The 19,835-nt window shown below is 41.3% G+C and overlaps 1 protein-coding gene across 1 annotated transcript in view; it reads left to right on the top strand.

Moving 5' to 3' along the window:
• The window catches only part of INTS9 (integrator complex subunit 9), a 173,545-nt gene extending 169,294 nt beyond the window's left edge, over window positions 1–4,251 (top strand). The window contains exons 15-16 of the mRNA XM_007938721.1: window positions 1,026–1,163; window positions 4,075–4,251. Of these exons, the coding sequence (XP_007936912.1) occupies window positions 1,026–1,163; window positions 4,075–4,251 (315 nt within the window). The remainder of the gene's footprint in view (window positions 1–1,025; window positions 1,164–4,074) is intronic.
• Window positions 4,252–19,835: the final 15,584 nt, after the last annotated feature.

Raw genomic sequence — 19,835 nt, forward strand, 5'->3', positions numbered from 1 at the left:
GGCAGTGTTTCGTTCTGCTGTGCATGGGGTCGCTATGAGTCGGAAACGACTCGACGGCACTTAACAACAACAACAACAACATGTTATATAGCAACCAAATCTATTACCCATAGTATTTTTACCTGAAGGAAGATGGGGCCTTCCACTTTTGTAAAGATTTACTGCCTTGGAAACCTGATGGGGGTTGCTGTGAGTCAGAATTGACTCAATGACTCGATGACAGTCATTTTGGTTTGGTTTGGAGGAAACAAAACCGCTGTACCCTGCTCAGAGATGCCTGCTGACCACCACTCTGAATGTGTGTTGCTCTCGAAGTCCTGCCAGTAATCCAGTATCCCACATCAGGCTGCTGAAACTTTCAGGAGGAAGGGCTGTGGCAGGACTTTGGGAGAGCAACATTATCAGCAGCATTCTGGAGAGAGCAACACAAATTCAAAGCAGCAAGGTAGGCCGCCATCTTTTGAGTGGCAAATAGAGAGGGGAAGGACTTCACACTAAGAAAGAAGAGCCAGGAGTTGAGCATGTCCTTTGGACCTGGGGACCCTGAGCTGAGAACCTCCTAGACCCAGGGGAAGATTGATGCCAAGACACATAGAGATTTCCAGGGGACGCTAGGCCCACAGATGTTGAAAGGAGACAGGGACCTTCCCCCAGAGCTACCATAGGGAGAAAGCCTTCCCCTAGAGCCCTGACTTGGGACTTCTAGCCTCCTAAACTGGGAGGATAAATTTGTTTGTTAAGCTATCCACTTGTATTTCTGTTACAGCAGCACTAGATAACTAAGACATTTGACATTAGCTTATTGGAATCGCAAGGAGCTCCAGATGGAACCCCTGGCTAACAGTGACCCCAAACTCTGGTGCCTGCTGAGTTTGCACACCACACATGTGTATCAGAGAAGAGATTCCCAGAGGATAGGATGGACTGACTCAGCCACCAGCCAGCTCAAATTCTAAATGTCACCTACCCTAGCCTCTGCTTTTCTAGATTGAGTTCTTGAGATTCACATTTTCTTTCTGCTCTAGCCTCCTCCAAGGCCCTCCCAGCCCACAAGTGGTAAGAAGAGAAAGCGGGTGAGCGATGACATTCCGGACTGCAAAGCTGTGAAGCCTTTGTTGAGTGGCGCCATTCCTGTGGAGCAATTTGTACAGACCTTAGAGAAGGTGAGTAGGTTCCTGACACCTGATGAATTCAAGCTTTCAGTTTATGCTGCCACCTCACCTAGCCTCCCAGTCTGAGCTACTGCCCCTGTGGCACCTGCATGGTTTAGAGTCATGCCAACAGCAGAACTGGGAAGAAATCAGAATCAAGACAAGAGAATGCCCTCCTTCTCCTTGTGTGTCCCAGTTATTTCTCTTCCAGCCCTTTCCTAGCCATCAAGTAGTAGGTAGTTAGAAAAATTCCTCTTCAAACCCCATTTCCTGTGGGAACTGGACTGAGAAAAAGCTTCTCTTAAAAGACGCAGATGTGACAGACTGGGCAGGATGAGAACAGCAAGGCTGAAGAGGGACCATTCCCTCCACAGTGTCACTTGCGTACAGTACCCCTTCTTGTCAGAGAAGTCAGCACAGCCAGGTCACAGCAAATGTGGGTCTCTAAGCTGAGCCAGGATTGAGGCAGGCATTGTGGGCAGAGGGCATCAGTGCTGATAGGCCCCTGGGAGTTCAGGAAACAAGCCCAGCAGTTCCCAGATGGGGCAGGAAGAGAGCAAGTGGGCCGTCATCTTGGAGCACGCTGTCCAACTATCCATGCCACACCCTTCTCCCTATAATCTGTTTCTCAACTATCCATGCCACACCCTTCTCCCTATAATCTGTTTCTCCCATTGAAGTTATTCTTGACTGCAGTTTTAAACCATATTTATAGTTCAATATATTTAGTTAAATTTCAGTTGCAGGACTTTGGGTACCAGTGTTTAAGCATTGTTGTTGTTATGTGCCATCAAGTCAGACCCGACTCATAGCGACCCCTCCTTGGGTTTCCAAGGTGGTATCACTACGGAAGTAGATTGCCCAACCTTCCTTCCGAGGAGTGGCTGGTGGATTTGAACTGCCAGCCTTCTGGTTAGCAGTCAAGTGCCTCCTTGATAGGAAGGAATTGGCTAAAAATTATATTTATGGTGCTTCTTAGAAGAACTGCAATTAACTCTAACAAATAATTACAAGAAAGGAGATGTTCTTCTGTTAAACTCCTTTTTAATCTGCCTTTGTCCAAACTAAATATCTCAATTATGGAGCTCTTAAATGCTTTCTTTTTATTAGAATTTGTTTTCTCCACTATTATTTTTTTTCCTCATTCAATTTCTTCATCTTTTCATTTCCCCCAGAAGAAAAGCTAAATTGTTGAGTTCTTTTAGACACACACAAACTATGTGATGTAGGTGAATTTACTTGCATTTGCTTCATTGACAAGCCAGAAGTGCTTTTGGTCCATACTGACAAGTCTTAAGCTTGACTGACTTATTAAAAACTAAACAACTTGCTTCCTAGAAAGCAATTCCTCTAGCAGTTTACCCCAAGGACTTAACCTTGAATGTTCCCGTCTGCTGTTTCTGCCTCATCTCACTGGAGGAGGAGTATCAGTAACTGTCTAAAACTACAATGTGCTTTCTGTAACTAAATGTGGAGCATCTCCCCAGGTCAGTGTCCTTTACCTGTTTTGTGTCCCTTTCAGGCAAATCACTCTTCTTTCAACTTTTCTTCTTTCTCAACTGTATGTTGAGATTTGTAAGATTCCTTAATCAGCATGAGATATAGCTAGAAAGGTATTTGCTATGCTACTTTATCTCCTTCTCCCTTCAGAGGAATTTGCTGATTCCCATGATCAGTGATGTCCTGCTGTCAGGACTGGCATTTTCCTGGGATCTCAGAACAACAGCTGAGACTTAGGAAGGAGCCTTGTTACCAGGAAACATGGGCATGGTACTGAGGCTGATGACAGGAACATCGTAGAACATAGGTGCTTGGATGTGCTCCTCAAATAATTTGCAAAAGCTTGAGCAGGTTGTAGAAATTCTGTCATGTTTGCATGAGATTTTGCATGTCTGGGAGTTGTTTTGTGTGGGTGTGTGGGTGTGATTTGGGTGAAAGTTCAGAGAGCAAATTCACTTTCCATACAGCAGTTCACACACACTTTGTCTCATGACTTTAACTACAATTTATCCCAATGCAACAGCTCCCCTCCCACTTCCTCCGGATAGTTACCTCTTCCCAGTGTCCATCCCTCCATGCACCCGTCCCCTGAGCTGTCTCCCTGTGCATACACAGCCCTTCTTTCTCCCATGATTGTTCTCTCCAAGGAGTGTATCTACCTAGTGTAAATGTTCATCTCATATGCCTGTCTTTCGTTTGGCTGAAAGCCACAGGTATGGGTTCAATTCCAGACCTGAAGGGCAGCTAGGGGCCATAGTCTCAGTGGTTCCACCAGGCTCTGTCAGACCAGCAAACCTGGTCCCCCTTTTTTTTGCAAATGATTTTGAGTTTTGTTCCACATTGTTCTCCCTTTCTGTCCAGGATCTCCTACATAGATCTCCTTCCAAGTGGTTGACATTGGTAGCTGGGCATCATCTAGTTCTTCTGGTCTCATAGTTGTATAGGCTATGTACATGGTGTACAGGTCACAAGGACCAATTGTTTCCATGAATCTTTGGTTTTCTTCATTCGTCTTTGCTCTGGACAAGGAGAGACCCATCGTTGCATCTAGATGGCTGCTTGTAAGCATTTAAGATCCCAGTTGCTACTCACCAGAACAGTGTTTTGTGCAGTATGTTATTGCCAATTGAGCTTGATGTCCCCTGCCAACTATGGTCCCGAGCCCACAAGTTCAGCTACTCATGGGAGCATCTTTTAAAGTATATTGAAACTGTGTTGACTTCTGTTGTTGGACTAGTAGGCTCTATCACTAGTCTGAAGAGCTGTATTGAAGAGTGTCAAAAATTTCAGTTCCTAGAATGTTTCATCAAGTCTGAAGTATTTTTAGAGCCTTCAGTTACTGAAATATTAATCCTATCTTCTTAGTCAGCCCCTTGTTTTTCAGAATACTATCAATCTCCCTTTTTCTTTTCTTTTGGAGCAGCATGGCTTCAGTGATATTAAGGTGGAAGATACGGCTAAGGGCCATATTGTCCTGCTCCAGGAGGCAGAAACACTGATCCAGATTGAGGAAGACTCAACTCATATCATTTGTGACAATGACGAGATGCTCAGGGTACGACTGCGGGATCTTGTCCTCAAATTCTTACAGAAGTTCTAAATGAGCATCTGGGCCATTTCCAATTCCCTGAAATATTAAGAGTCTGTCACAGTGGCTGCCAGTGCAGGTAAGCTGAAGAAGGGGACAAAGAGCTGTTAGGTATCTTTGTGAAACCTCTGTTTAAGTAATGAAGAAGTGGCCCTTGCATGAAATAATCTGGAGTTAACGACCATCATCTTCTAGCCTGAATTCCTAGCAAGAACTTTAACTGTAGACTCATCTTCTTCCCATTTCTGGCTCTCTGGAAGAGCCAGGGTGGTCAGGCAACAAGATGAGGAGCAGCATAAATGTGACAGATACAGCTTTCTGAGACTTTAATAGTGAAGAGAAGGGAAAAGATGACTGACTGGTTGTCTTACATGGTGTGTGTTTGTTTTTCATAGTTTCTCAGGCCTTAGCTGGAACTAGTCTTACTTGGTTGCCTACAGTGCTGCACCTAAAAAGAAAAATGATGCCAAAAAATTAGGAAAATGAATCCATGTATCTGTTTTTTTTTTATTCTGAGATAATTTTGTTAATAAAACTTATTTTTATAGAATTACCTGTAACTCTGTTGACCATATGATTTTTATATTGATTTATGTATGAAAATATACATAACAGCATACACTTCAAAAACACCACAGCATTAAGTCATATAGCCTAGCACTGTTTACAGATTTCAAGTATATTTTTTTTTCAAATTGTATGAAAACATGCATATGTGAGCTGTGTCTCTGAAAATCACTGACAGGGATTTGTCACACTTGCCTCAACCTTACAGCTACCAGCTAGTTCAGGCTTCACCAGCTGTTCTTTACCCATTACTGCCATTCCCACCGATCATCAGGATTCTCTGTTAGGAGAATGGGAAGGAAACTCAGATAACCCTAGATCCACTAGTAATACAGCTTTAAAGAAAAATAACTTCTCACAAAAAATGACTACATTTGATGTAGTGCTGCCTCTGCACTGTTAGATATTAATAGATTGTACCTAATCTACAATAACATCTATCGTAATATATGCCAATATTGCACATATTAAAATGTTGGGGGGGGACCACTCTTAGAATTGATGAACTATGGTAGTAGGCCAACTCAGCCTAGTGTTCACACCGTATTTTTAGACTGGATGAAATTCATTCTGCAGTCACTTCAATTCTGTTCACAGCTGACCATCACAAAGGGATTTAGTGGTTTAGTGGTCCGAGAACTATATAAAACTACTGTGGAACTACAGTTCAACCTTGAATATATCACACTTGAATTTAGAGATAATCTCAAGAATAGATCTGACACACTGAACACTAATGACCTAAGACCATACAAGTTGTGAGGTGTCATGAAGGACATCATACACAAAGAAAACAAAAAGTCATTTAAAGCACAAGAAAGAAAGAAATGACCAAAAGAGATGTCAAATAAGACTCTGAAACTTGCTCTTGAATGGAGAGTAGCTAAAGCAAATGGAAAAAAGGATGAAGTAAAATTGTTCAACAGACGATTTTAAAGGGTGGCTTCAGAAGACAAAGTATTAAAATGAAATAAATGTGCAAAGGCCTGGAGTTAGAAAACCAAAAGAGAAGAACACACTTGGCATTTTCAAGCGGAAAGAACTGCAGAGAAAAATTCAAGCCCCTAGTTGCAGTATTGAAGGATTCTGTGGGCAAAATACCAAACGACACAGGAAGCATCAAAAAGAGAAGAAAGTAATACATGGAGTCACTGTACCAAAAAGAATTGATTGACATTCATCCATCTCAGGAAGTAGCATTTGATCAAAAACTGATGGTATTAAAGGAAGAAGTTTAAGCTGCACTGAAGGCACTGGTGAGAAACAAAGCTCCAGAACTGACAGAGCACCAGTTGAGATGTTTCAACAAACAGATCCAATGCCGGAAGCACTCACTGTTCTTCACCAAGAAGTTTGGAAGACCTCACCAGCTGACTAGAAGAGATCCGTTATTTGTACCCATTCCAAAGAAACATGATCCAAAACAATGTGGAAATTACCAAACAATATCATTAATATCACAAGCAAGTAAAATTCTATGGAAGATGATAGTTCAAAAATAGTTGCAGCAAAACATCAACAGTGAACTGCCAGAAATTCAAGCCGGATTCAGAAGAAGATGTGCAACAAGGGATATCACTTCTGATGTCAGATGGATCTTGGCTGAAAGCAGAGGACACCAGAAAGATGTTTACTTGTGTTTTATTGACTGTGCAAAGGCACTCATCTGTGTGGATCATGACAGTTTATAAATAACACGGTGAAGAACGTGTATTCCAGAACACTTCATTTATGTTCATGCAGAATATGTGCATAACAAAGAGGCTGTTTGAACAAAACAAGGAGATGCATGGTTTAAAATCAGGAAAGGTGTGCATCAGGGTTGAATCCTTTCACCATATTCAGTCTGAATGTTGAGGAAATAATCTGAGAACCTGGACTGTTTGAAGAACATTGTGGAATCAGGATCAGAGGAAGACTGATTAACAACCTATGATATGCAGATGACACAACTTAGCTTGTTGCAAGTGAAGATAAGTTAAAACACTGCTGAAGAACAAAGACTACAGCTTTCAGTGTGGATTACACCTCAACATAAAAATTCTCACAACTGGACCAATAAACAACACTACAATAAATGGAGAAATTTACTAGAATAAACAGAAATTGTTACAGATTTCACTTTATTTGGATCCATAATCATTGCCTATGGAAGCAGCAGTCAAAAATGTATTGCATTGGGCAAATCTACTGCAAAGACTTCTTTTAAATGTTCAGAAACAAAGATGTCACTTTGAAGACTAAGGTGTGCCTGACCCAGGCCATGGTGTTCTCAGTCACTTCATATGCATGTGAAAACTGAAAAATGAGTAAGGAAGACCAAAGAATCGATGCCTTTGAGTTACTGTGTTGGTGAAGAATGTTGAATCTATCATGGACTGTCAGAACAAACAAATCTGTCTTGGAAGTACGGCCAGAATGCTCCTTAGAAGTGAGGATGACAAAACTTCAGCTCACATATTTTGGACATGTTATCAGGAGAAACCACTCCCTGGAGAATGACATCACATTTGGTACAGTAGATGGTCCACGATAAAGAGGAAGACACTCGGTGAGATGGAATAACACAGTGGCCCTTTAGTGTGGGATGGCACAGGACCGGGCAGTGTTTCAGTCTGTTGTACGCAGGGTCACTGTCCTGGTTTCCTAGTGCTGCTCTGACAAGAATATACCACAAATGGGATGGCCTTAACAAACATGAGTTTATTCTTACAATTTGGAGGCTTTAAGTCCAAGTTCAAAGTGCCAGGCTCTAGGGGCTGGGTGAAAGCCCCTCAACCTTGGGGTCCAGCTCTGCCTTCTGCTCCCAGCCCACTGAAGCTAGAGGCATTTCTTCACTCAGACAGCTGTTGGCTGCTGAGGCTGAGAAACCCCAAGGTTGACAAGTAAAAAGCACAGTCCAGTCCCGATGTTACCAATCCACACAGCAGGCCATTAACTTAAGTCCATTGTAAGTCCCCAGGTCGACAGAGCATGGCAGGCTGCTGAGCAATGACACAGCTACAAGCAGGGTCCAAGCATGCCATAGGCTCGAGACCATTCCCCAAGTCTTTTCCTTATATGTAGGAAGCAGACCACATACCCAAAGGCAGCTAACCCAGCTGCTTGTGGTAGATCCCACCATGGAGTTGATTGCCAGTCTCCTCATGGGGTTTAACTACCACCAGCTGCCCAGCCACTCAACCAGGCCCAGCCAAGTTGACACACAAACCAAACTACCACAGTCGCCTTCAGTCAGAACCAAGTCAACACCATGTAACAACATGGAACTAATTTTATGGAAGACTGATTGCCAGTTCTCTCTCTGGGAATGATCGTATCAACAGGAATGAGGTCTTTGTTAGGGAAGCAAAAGGCAACTTCCTCTTTGCCACCTCTGACATTGCCAGACTTGTACACAGGAATGCTTAAGCAGCTCTCTTTAGATACTACAAGAGCCAACACTAAAGACGAGGACTGATATGACAAGAAATTGATATAACCATGGTTATAAACATTTAGCTTTGTTTTTAGGAGGCAGGGAATTATAAATATGCATTACATATAAGCATGCTCCCTAATGAAACTTTGAGAGAACTGTGTTTTTTATAAATGTTTTAACATTTGGAAAAATGCAAAGACACTAAAAAGTTCAAAAGAAATCAAAGTTGTCTTATTTAAATGTCCTTCCAATGATTCTCTCTAGAAATAACTTGGATTGGTGAAAATCATGTTAAAGGGCTTGACTGGAGAGTCCAAGGCATTGGTCCCTTGCAGGATAGTTACTAAGGAGACAGATAGTACATAAATACACATTAGTCAATAAATACCTGTTGAGTAGGGAATAATTTAAAGACTATGAAGGTTTTAATCAAGTCATCACCACCACTTAGTGACAGAATCAGAGGCAGAAAGCAGCAAAGAATCACAGAGAAAATCTAGAGCTGTCTTTCCAAGTACGGAGAGAGAGCAGTTAGCAACAGCCCCACAGGCATACATGGTAGATAGTGCAGGTTTGGTTCCAGACTACTGCAAGAAAGTGAATACCCCAATAAAGTGAGTAACATGAACTTGGGTTTCCCAGTGCAAATAAATTGTTTACACTACACTTAGTTTACTAAGTGTGCAAAAACATATGAAAAAGTTTGAAATATCGTGAAAATTACCAAAATGTGACACAAGAGACATGACGCACATGCTGTTAGAAAACTGGCGCTGACAGACCTGCTCAACAGTTGCCAGCAAAATCCAAATGACTAAACAGTACTGAAAAACCACTGAAGATTACTGAAGAGCAACCTAATTTTTTTAATTTATTTAAATCTTTCTATGAAGTGGTATATTAAGTGTCTATTGTCATATAATAGCATAGTGCCTAAGGCACTGGACTGCTAACCAGAGGACTGGCGGTTCAAACCCACCAGTAACTCCTCAGAAGGAAGATGGGGCAATCTACTTCCATAGTGATACTGCCTCGGAAACCCAAGGAGGGGTCACTATGAGTTGGGTCCAACTCCAGAGCACATAACAACAACAACAACATTGTCATATAAAGGAGCTCTGGTGGTGTCTTGGTTAAGGCATTTGCTAACCAAAAGGTTGGCAGTTTGAACCCATGCAGCTGCTTTGTGGAAGAAAGATGAGGCAGTCTGCTACCGTGAAAATTTACAGCCTTGGAAACCCAATGATAGTTGCTATGAATTGGAATTGACACTATGACACTGAGTTTTGGGGTTTTTTAATTGTTGCATAACAAATTACTCCAAAATGTAGTAGCGTAAAACAATAGATGTTTATCATTTCACAGTTCTGGTGGGTTAGGAATCTAATGTGGCTTAGCCGAGTCCTGGCCCAGGAACATCTTTCCACAAGGCTACAATCAAGGTGTTGAGTGAGGAAACTAAGGTACAGAGGTTAACTTTCGCAAAGACACATGGCTAGTAAGTGGCTTCTGCCTTACCATGAATGTCACATCTGTGTGTCAGGGATCAGGAGCTGGGCAGGAAGAGGAAATGTGCCTGCTGGTCAATATCTTTTCTTACAAAGATATCAACTACTTCGCTTCTTGATCCCCAGAGAGTTAAGCTTTTGGCCCTCATAGTTGTCCCATAAAGGGAGGAGTTCGCTTTTTCAAACTATGATAAAGTGGCAACTGAAACAAGGGAAAAATTTCCAAGCCTGCTTGAAGACACATTAATATAAGCCAAATGAACTGGTGGGTAGGAAAATGGGAGACTTCTTTTCCCTGGCCCTGAGTTCAGACATGCAGAAAAGTGAATGCTGTCTTGTTGTCTCATGCTACATAGTGGGAAGGGAGGTAAGATCTGGTGTTTTCAATTCACTGCAGTGAAATTAAAGGTAAATAACCTAAAATAGGGTACAGATAACCAACTCCGGTTCTGGACATAAGCAGTGTAGAACTGAGTCAAAAATGTCCAATCTTGTTGGAGGTTAGAACCAGCATCAATCATTGGTTAATTCTCTAAAGATTAAATGCCACAGTCTTCACTGCTCCTTGGTAGCCCATTACAGGTTTTAATCACCTCATAAAATAAGTACTTTACAGATATTAAATATTTTTTGAGTCATTGACCCACAGGTCTTTGAAAGGTATTTTACCCATATATTCTCATTGGACATGTAGAATATTTCTTGTATCTCTTATTTTGATATCTCAGGCAACTGGAAAATAGATAAGTAGCTCCTAAATAGGAGCTCTGGTGGCACAGTGCTTAAGGCATGTGACTGCTAATCAGAAGGTTTAGTGGTTCAAACCCACCAGCTGCAGAATGAAGATGGGCGAATCTACTTCTGTAAAGATTTACTGCCTTAGAAACCCAGTGGGAGTCACTATGAGTCAGGATCTACTCAGTGGCAGTGGGTCTGGTTTTTGGTAGCGCCGAAATAACTAATTCGTGAGTTAGCAGGAATTACCCTTTACCCTTCCTCTAAAACAAACTAGAGTAATAATTTCTAACTCATGTAAGGCTTCCTGACATACAGATATGAAATCAGTCACAAGTAAAAAGTAATTTTAATGTGCATAAGATACAATAAAACACATTATCAACTGAAATAAAAGTTCACTTGTAGTTTATTCATTATAAATCTTTAGTAACTAATTGCAGTGTTCACAGACTTCAAAAATAATGAGCTTTAATGTAACAGTCTTTCCCAACCATCAGTAAGGACCATCCAATCAGTAACCATTTATCAAGCACCTAGTACAATCTTGTGCATTGCGTAGCCTCTCTGATGATTTTAACTCACCAAAGTAACAAAACACAGGACAGCGGCCACTACAAAGAATTACCCAACCTAGGAAGTCAACAGGAGACCTGCGGGCACTCAGCTGCTAACTGAAAGACAGTTCAAACCCACCCAGCAGCTCTACAGGAGAGAGACCTGGCAACCTGCCTCCTGTAAAGATTACAACCTAAAAACTCTATAGGGCAGTACTCCATGGGGTTGCCATGAGTCAGAATTAACTCAGTGGCACTCAACAACATCAGAAACAAACGAGGAGAGAATTCTCAACTCCTTTTATGAAGCCAGTATAACCCCAATACAAAAATCTGACAGACGTTACAATGAAAGAAACTAAAGTTAAATATCCCTCATGACCATAGATGCAAAATATCCAGCAATGCAGGATAACATGCCATGATCAAGCAGGGTCTGTGCCCAAAATGCAGGGATAATTAAACAACTGAAAACCAGTTAGTGTAATCTGCTATAATAACAAATAAAAAGAAAAATTACATGATCATTACAGTAGATACAGAAAACACATATGATAAAATTCAACATCCAAGTATTAAAAATACTTGAATAGAAGGGAACTCAATTTGATAAAGACCACCTACCAAAAAAAAAAAAAAAAACCTACAGCTAGGTGAAATATTAAAACTTTCCTCCAACAGTCAAGAGCAAGGTAAGCATGCTTATCCACACTACTTCTATTCAACATTACACTAGAAGTCCTAGTCAGTGCAATAAGGGGAGGAAAAAAAAAGAAAAAAAGATAGAAAAGAAAGAGGTCAAAATGTCTATTTCCAGATGACAAGATTGTTTATATAGAAAATCCTATGAAATCTATAAAACAACTAGAATTAATAAGTTAGCAAACCTGCAGAATACAAAGGTTAAAATATAAAAATCAACTATTTTATATACTAGCAAAAATTGGAAACTGTAGTTTTTCTCAAAGCAATTCCATTCATACAGTGTAAAAAAATATATGTAACACTTAAGCATAAACTTACTGTTTTGGTTACCAAGTGCTGCTCTAACAGAAATAATACCACAAATGGGACACTTTAACAAACAGGAGTTTATTCTCTTATAGTTGTAGGGGCTAGAAGTCCAAGTTCAAAGTGCCAGACTCTAGGGGCTGGGTGAAAGCCCCTCGACCTTGGGCTTCTGGCTCCTGGTCCCACTGAACATGGAGGCTTTCTTCATTCAGGCAACTGCTGGCTGCCGAGGCTGAGAAACCCAAGGTCAACAAGTGAAAAGGCACAGTCCCAATATTTATCAAACCACACAGCAGGCCATTAATTCAAGTCCATTAAAAGTCCCAAGATCGGCAGGGCATGGCAGCAGGCTGCTGAACAACTCAGGTACAAGCAGGGTTCAAGAGTGCCATCAGCTGGAGACCTTCCGCAAGGTTGCTTCTTACACACTAGAAGCAGCCCACATCCCTAAAGCAGCTACTCAGCTGCTCCAGTAGATTCCACCATGGAGTTACTGACCATTCTCACCATGGGGAATAACTACATCCAGCAGCCCAGCCACTCAACCAGGCCCAGCCAAGTTGACACACAAACTTAACTACCACACTTACCAAAAGAAGTGTAAGGTGTCTACACTAAAAATACCAAAACCTGGCAGACAGAAATTAAAGAAGATCTGAATAAGTAGAAAGATACATCATGTCCACTGTCTTCTTGGATTAGAATACTCTGTATTGTTGAAATGAGTTATATTACTCACTGATCTACAAATTCAATCCCAATCAAAATCCAAGAATTTTTTAAAGAAATTGCAAACTGATTCTATTCATATAGAAATACAGAGCGACTATAATGTGCAAAGCAATCTTAAGAAAGATTAACATAGTTGTAGGACCTACACCACTTTATTTCAAGACTAACCATAAAACTCCATTAACTAAAGACAGCATGGTACTGTTTCAAGGGCCGACAAACCAGCATGATAGAAAAGAGCTTAGAAATAGACCCATGCTTGATACCGGAAAGTCTTTTTAACAAATGGTGCTGTAATGACTACCTATATGTGAAAAAAACCTTAACCTGTGCCACACACTATACACAAATATTAATTCTAGATGGGTCACAGACCTAAATGTAAAGGTAACATCAAAACCTTTTAGTAAAAGTGAAAGGGAGTATCTTCAGTTTAAGCTAGGCAGAGGTTTCTTAGGTTACAGAAAGCAGTTTAAAAAAAAAAAAGTTATAAACTAAACCTCTTCAAAATTAAAAATTTATGCTCATCAGAAGATTCCATAAACAAAATGGATAGGCAAGCCACTAATGGGAGAAAAATATTCACAAAACATACTCTGACAAAGGACTAATTCCCAGGGTAAAGAATTGCTATAAGGCAACCTCATTTTTTTAGTGGAAAAGATTTGCCCTGACATTTCACAAAGGAAATATATTAAATGGCATAAGCACATGAAAAAGTGATTAACATCCTTAGTCATCAGAGAAATGCAAATAAAAACCATAATGAGATATCATTACACATCCACCAGAATAGCTAAAATTAAAAACTGACACCACCATACGTTGGATGTGGAACAACTGGAACTCTTGAACACTGGCAGTAGTACAAATGGTACAATCACTTTGGAAAAACAATCTGGCAGTTTCTTAGAATATGTGTGCGTGTATACATATACATATATATGTATATATAAAATCTGGTGGCCTAGGGCCTAAGGCATTTGACTGCTAACTAGAGGGCTGGTGATTCAGACTCACCAGCCACTCCTCAGAAGGAAGACTGGGCAATCTACTTCCATAGAGATACAGCCTCGGAAATCCTAGGAGGGGTATGCGTCAAAATCGACTCGAAAGCAGTAAGATTCTTTGTTTTTTTGGTCACCCAACAATTCTACTCCTAGATATTTACGCAAGAGAAATAAAAACCTATGTCCACAAAAACTTCTACATGGATATTCATAGCAGATTTTATTCATAATAGCCAAAAATAGAAAAAGCCCAGGTGTCTTTTAAGAGAATGGACAATTTTTGTTATATTCATATACTACTACTCAGAAACAAAAAGGAACAAATTACTAATGCATGCAACAACACTGGATGAATCTCAAAAACATTATGCTGAGTCCTTACACAAAAAAAAATAAAAGAAGATGATGCCTTTCAGATGAAATTCTAGAACAGGAAGATCTAACTAAAGGTGGGGGGCAGGACATTGGTTATCTTTAGCAGGTAGATGTGGGGACTGACAAGGAAGGGGCATGAGGGTAATTCTGAGTTGATGGTAATGTTCTATATTGGAATCGGAATCTGAGTTTTACAGGTGTATCATTTGTCAGAACTCCAGAGAATGTACACTTAAGATTTGGGCACTGCAGTATGTAAAGTTTACATTAAAAATATGGAAACACTATTGACTTCTAGATGATATGTGTATGCATGTACTCAGTTGGATGATGTCAGTGATTTACTTTGAAATGCACCAAAACTAGGATGCCTAAAAGGACAGCAAGAAGGATGGACAGATGGATAGCTATCAAGCAAGCACAGTCAGCCTTCTGTATTCAGACAACCACAGATTAGAAATACTCAGGGGAAAAAATTGCTCCTAAATAGTAATTAAATGGTCAAAGCAATCCCACAAAGACTTACGAAGGGAGCAAAAAGTGCTATTTACATAGCATTTACATTGTACTATATAAGTAGTCTAGAGATGATTTAAAGTATATGTAAGGATGTGTGTACGTAGGTTATACGCAAATACTATATGCCCTTTTATGTAAGGGCCCCAGGCATCCTCAGATTTTGGTATCCACAGGGGGTCCTAGAACCAATCTGTGTCGGACACCAAAAGACACTATATAATTAAAGGCTAATGATGGAATCTAGGTGGTAGCATATAGGTTTATACTATAAAAATTTTTTCCACTTAGCTATATGCTTGAAATTTTCTTAACAAAATGTTGGGGGCAATAGTTTTAAATAAAAACAATTAAAATAGTTTAAATTCTAACATGCAAACCTACAATATGACAGGATTTGCACCCTTTCACAAGTATAAAGGTAGGATAATTTATCTAATTAAAACAAGTCAAGACACAGGTAAAATTTAATAGCAAACCAAACCTGGCCCCAGGCAAGGCTTCCCACCCCAACTTTAATGATCTCTCCTGGAATTGAGTTGGTCTGTCCTTTCTAGTACTCTTATCCCTCTTTGCCAACGAAAATTTAAGTAATACAGATAGTGGATTTAAGACTTCCCAGCCATTTTGTGCCAGACTTCATTAACTACCTGGTAACCACATGAATACAGTATTTGGACAGAACTCTAGTTCTACAGCAGCTTGTGGCAGTTTATGATTTCTGTGCAGCCTCATTCATATTTCTGTCAAATCATTCATTCATTAAAAAACTGCTGAGTATCTATTATGTGCTCTGTTCTCAAGAGGCTTACAATCTGGTATGGCAAACAGAGCAGTAAGCCATCACAGTGCATGGTGTGCTAAAAGACAGGCATTATTATATGCACTGTCAACAGATCTTTAAGGAAGCATGATTTTTTGCAATTTTATAGATGAGATTAAATAAAGCTTAACTTGCTCCTAACCACCCAGTTTAATGGAGAACTCAGGATCTGAGTTTACGAAGCCTAACTCCAGAGCCCATACTCTCAACTACATTATCCTTAACTACTGTTGTTGTTAGGTGCCATCAAGTCCTTTTTAGCTTTATTTTGGTAAATACTGTGGAACAGCTAACATTTCCCACTTCATCTTACCTTGTTAAATCCAAGCCAGAACTAGACAGCAGCAGAATCTCAGTAGGTAAGTTTTCTCTAGTTAGAGTAAGGCAATGACTACAGCTCATGCAACTTATTCAAGTCTCTCTGGCTCCAGGGCGAGCCGTAACAGAGATAGATGGCCACACAATTAAAAGGTTGGCAACCAAAACTGCAGACCACATATAAGTTCCCACCTTGAGAATATCATTTCCCCCATCACCAACTGCAAACCTTCCAAAGCAACAGTCTGACCATGAGATCCCTTTCATTCTTAGAACTGTCAACTGCAGAGCCCAGAAGAGTAACCCCCAACTCATCTCCATCCTTCTCCTCAAAACCCCATTACTCAGGGCTCTCCCTGAGGATGGCTGTGATCCCTTAACTAAGGACAAGTTCTCAGACCTAAGGCACCAAAAAGCTGGGGGCTCTGACAGGTATGAAGCATCAACTATATGCAGATACTTTCGGCGAGCTGCCTGTAGTGAATTATCCATAGCTCACACTGGGGCATGCTCAGCCAGCCCTCTCCTCTGCATGCACTTTAGCTCCCCACCACACAATGTTTTAAGTTACTACTGAAAAATAAAATTTTCATGTTGTGTCACATGCCGTTGTTGTTGCTGTTGTCAGGTGCCATTGAGTCGTTTCCGACTCATAGCAACCCCAAGTACAGCAGAACGAAACACTGCCCGATCCTGCACCGATGCCGTCATACATCCATTTAAGTTACTTAAATGACACCTAAAATCTTCTCAATCTACTCAAAATGACCAATCCCTGACCTAGAACCTGGTAGGACTGCCTGTATCCAGTTCATGAATGTTCACAGCATCACCTAGGTTCAGATACACAGCTGCTTCCGGGACCAAATCATACAGCAAACAGTCATGGTGGGAGTGGTCCCAGTCTCGCCATGTACTGGTGGCTGCCTGGGACCAGGTGGATACTTTTACTCAGGTCTCTTCTGTCCCTGCTGAGGAAAATCACAAAAGACTTCCAAGCTGCTTGATTTAAAGTCTCCATTTATTTTTTCTTTCTTTTTTTTTTTTTTACAAAAATCCAACGTAACACCATTGTGCTCATGATTGGAAAAAGGGTGGGTTGGATGGATGTGGCACGGATATCAAAGAGCTTCCCCCTTCAAAACATTAGCCTTTCAAACCAAGAGCTCCCTGAGCACACACCCAGGCAGCTGCTGGATGGACTGCTCCTACTCCCAGGCAGGACCCCATCGGCTCAGTGAACAGGCTAGGGCTTGAGGTACAGTCCACACAAGACACAGAACCGCTGCCAGGGGCCTGAAAGCTCAGAATGTCATGAGGAGAATCTTGGGGAGGCTACAGCTTAGGTGGATGATCCTCACGGTGAAAAGCAAACTGGCTAATTAGAGAACAATGATGTGTCTGGGCCCTAGGAACAAGAGGTAACAAGAAGTCTTCTCCCCTATGTACAGCCAAGGAAATCCACGTGGGACAGCAGAGCTGTTCTCTTATTTCAGGTGAGTCACAGTTCGGTACAGGTGACATATGGGTTTTCCATTGTGATCAGCATCAATGGCATTCTAAACACGGTACTGTGACTCACCTTAACCCAGCTGGAGAAAGCAGCAGTCATTCTTCAGGGGCACTTAATCAATCACCATGCAATGTCTGACTGCTCAGCCTCTCACTACTGAGGAGTGTCCTTTAAGAGCATGGGCCAGTGTCCCTAGAGCCTGTTGGGAGTCCTTCAAATCAGTGTTCCTTTCAGACCCAAACAGTGCTATCCTCACATTACAACCCTACCTGCAGCACACTTTTATGTCTCAGACCCTTCAGCTTTTCATGAATCTACCAATAACATCAAGGATGCAGCAAGTGGGCTCCACTTAAAGGATCCTAACATACAGATCCTTTCCTGCCAGGTCCCACTGAAAGTCAGTATTTGAGTTCCTCACATTAAAATAACCAAAATAAAATAGCAGCCACATATATAGCTCAAAACACCACTCTTTGGCTCCCTCAAAGGATCAGAAGACTGCTAAAAAGAACAAATTCAGAAGTCAAGGAAAAAGTAACTAGAAAGTTAGGACGCAGAAGTCTGGACCTTTTGGCTGGGTTGCTGAGATGTACGATCAACTTTTGTAGGCAGCTGCCTCCGGCAGGAGAGCTAAAAGAAGATGCCAGTGGAAACCTTGGGACCAACACAACTCCTGGGAGCAGTCCTGTTCCTGTTTGCTGATGAGGAGTTCTTGTCAGCCAAGCTAGCCACAGAGTTGGATAGTAGCTATAGCAAAAAGCCTGGCTTCAAAAAAAATGGTACTTCAACAACATCCATTTGGTACGGGCAGGTCAGAGGAAAATGTATCCCCCAAGACACAGAAGCACAGGATGTCAAGGTCCAGGGAAGACAGAACTGGCTTAAGGCATGTGCTTGACCAGGACAGACCTGAGCTTTTTGTTTAGCTACTGTCAACTTTCTGTGCTCAATTTCATTTGAAGAAATTGGGCTTTGGAAAAATGGTAGAAATCATGTGCTAAATCCCTTAAAAAGACCACTAATTCTCTGTTTGACTCCCCTACCACCAACAACAAAAAATGAGCTTATTTCCATTTCAATCCAAGTAACAGAAATGTAAACCAGGAGTGGAACGTAGCAAATGTGAGGTGAAAATTAATGTTAAATTGTAAGATTGGATTTGAGTGTGTCTAGCAAATCACATCATCTCATATTTTTCTAGCACACATCAAACCTCAGGAGGTCCTGGGCCAACCTGGCATTAGAAGTCCAAAAACTACAGGTAACATAGGATGTCGGTCCAGACAAAGGTGAAGAAGAAGGTGAATTTCACCAAAGTATTAATACCAAGGCAGGTGCCTTGCTGTAGGACTTCCCGGCCAGCCGGGTGGGGATCCTCAAATGATGCTTGCTTGTTCTACACCAGAGAGTAAGCCAACCTACAAGCCACTTCAGACCACAGTTTTCCTATCCTCTTATCCAACAGATGAAACCCTGAAGCCAAACTGCAATCTATTTTCAAACAGGAAAGCAGAACAAAAAATGTCATCTGAGAGTGCTGTCTTTAGGCCTTACTCTTTCCTCATTCTTTGCTTCCTCATTCTCTTCCACACAAGGTAGAGAATGGGAACACAGGGTAAGTAATGGGACAAGCAGTACCTAATGGTGAATCCTCAAAACTACTAAATCCAGCAAAAGGAAATTCAGCTGCTCACAAAGGTATGATCCTTCCCAAAGATTCAGAGGAGAGAATCTGAGTTAGAGACTTCTGATTAGCAACAGAAAGAGCAAAGGAACTCAACAGATCTTATCTCGTCCAAGGTACCACATGAGGGCCAAGTCCATCCCTTTCTTATTTCTACACACAGATACCCCTGGGGAAGATGGAAGATGACTTTTAAAGATAAGCCAGGTCACACAAGGCTAGAATCTATCTCTGTTGAAATTTAGAACATAAGGAGCCTGGTGGGTCCCTCACTTAGTGAAACAGGCAAAATTTTCAAACTCTAACCCCTCCAAAAAATAAAAAATACGTATATGTATATGTATGAGAGTGTGTGTGTGCATACATGTGTATAAGTATATATATGCACACACACAAACACACACACACATATATATAAATAAGCCTCAATGGCAAATCTGAATTTTTTTCTTTTTAAATAATAATAATAGTTGTTATTGAATTTAAAAATCACAAACCAGCCGTCCTGGGCTTATGACTAAGTGAGTGACTATCCAGAGTCCCCATGGTCCTCAGTGTAAGCTATCAGTCAGTGCCCTGTATCGGGAAGCCCAGTGCCTTCTGACCAGGGATCCAGTGGGAGCAGTTCAGAACCTGCCTAGGCCCAGTGTGGCTGACTTCATGATAAAGGCAGCTATTTCTTTTCTACTCCTCCTGCCAAACTCTCAGCAGCAGGTCTGGGCCACCCACCCAGCAGATGTCCCCAAGGTCCTTCAACACCTAGGAACCTTAGGAGCCATCTTCCTCTCTCGGCCTATCCCTCTCCCCAAAACTTGCAATTCCC

Source organism: Orycteropus afer, unplaced genomic scaffold, assembly GCF_000298275.1.
Source record: "Orycteropus afer afer isolate SDZICR_OR568_19922 unplaced genomic scaffold, OryAfe1.0 scaffold00053, whole genome shotgun sequence".
Lineage (NCBI taxonomy): Eukaryota > Metazoa > Chordata > Mammalia > Tubulidentata > Orycteropodidae > Orycteropus > Orycteropus afer.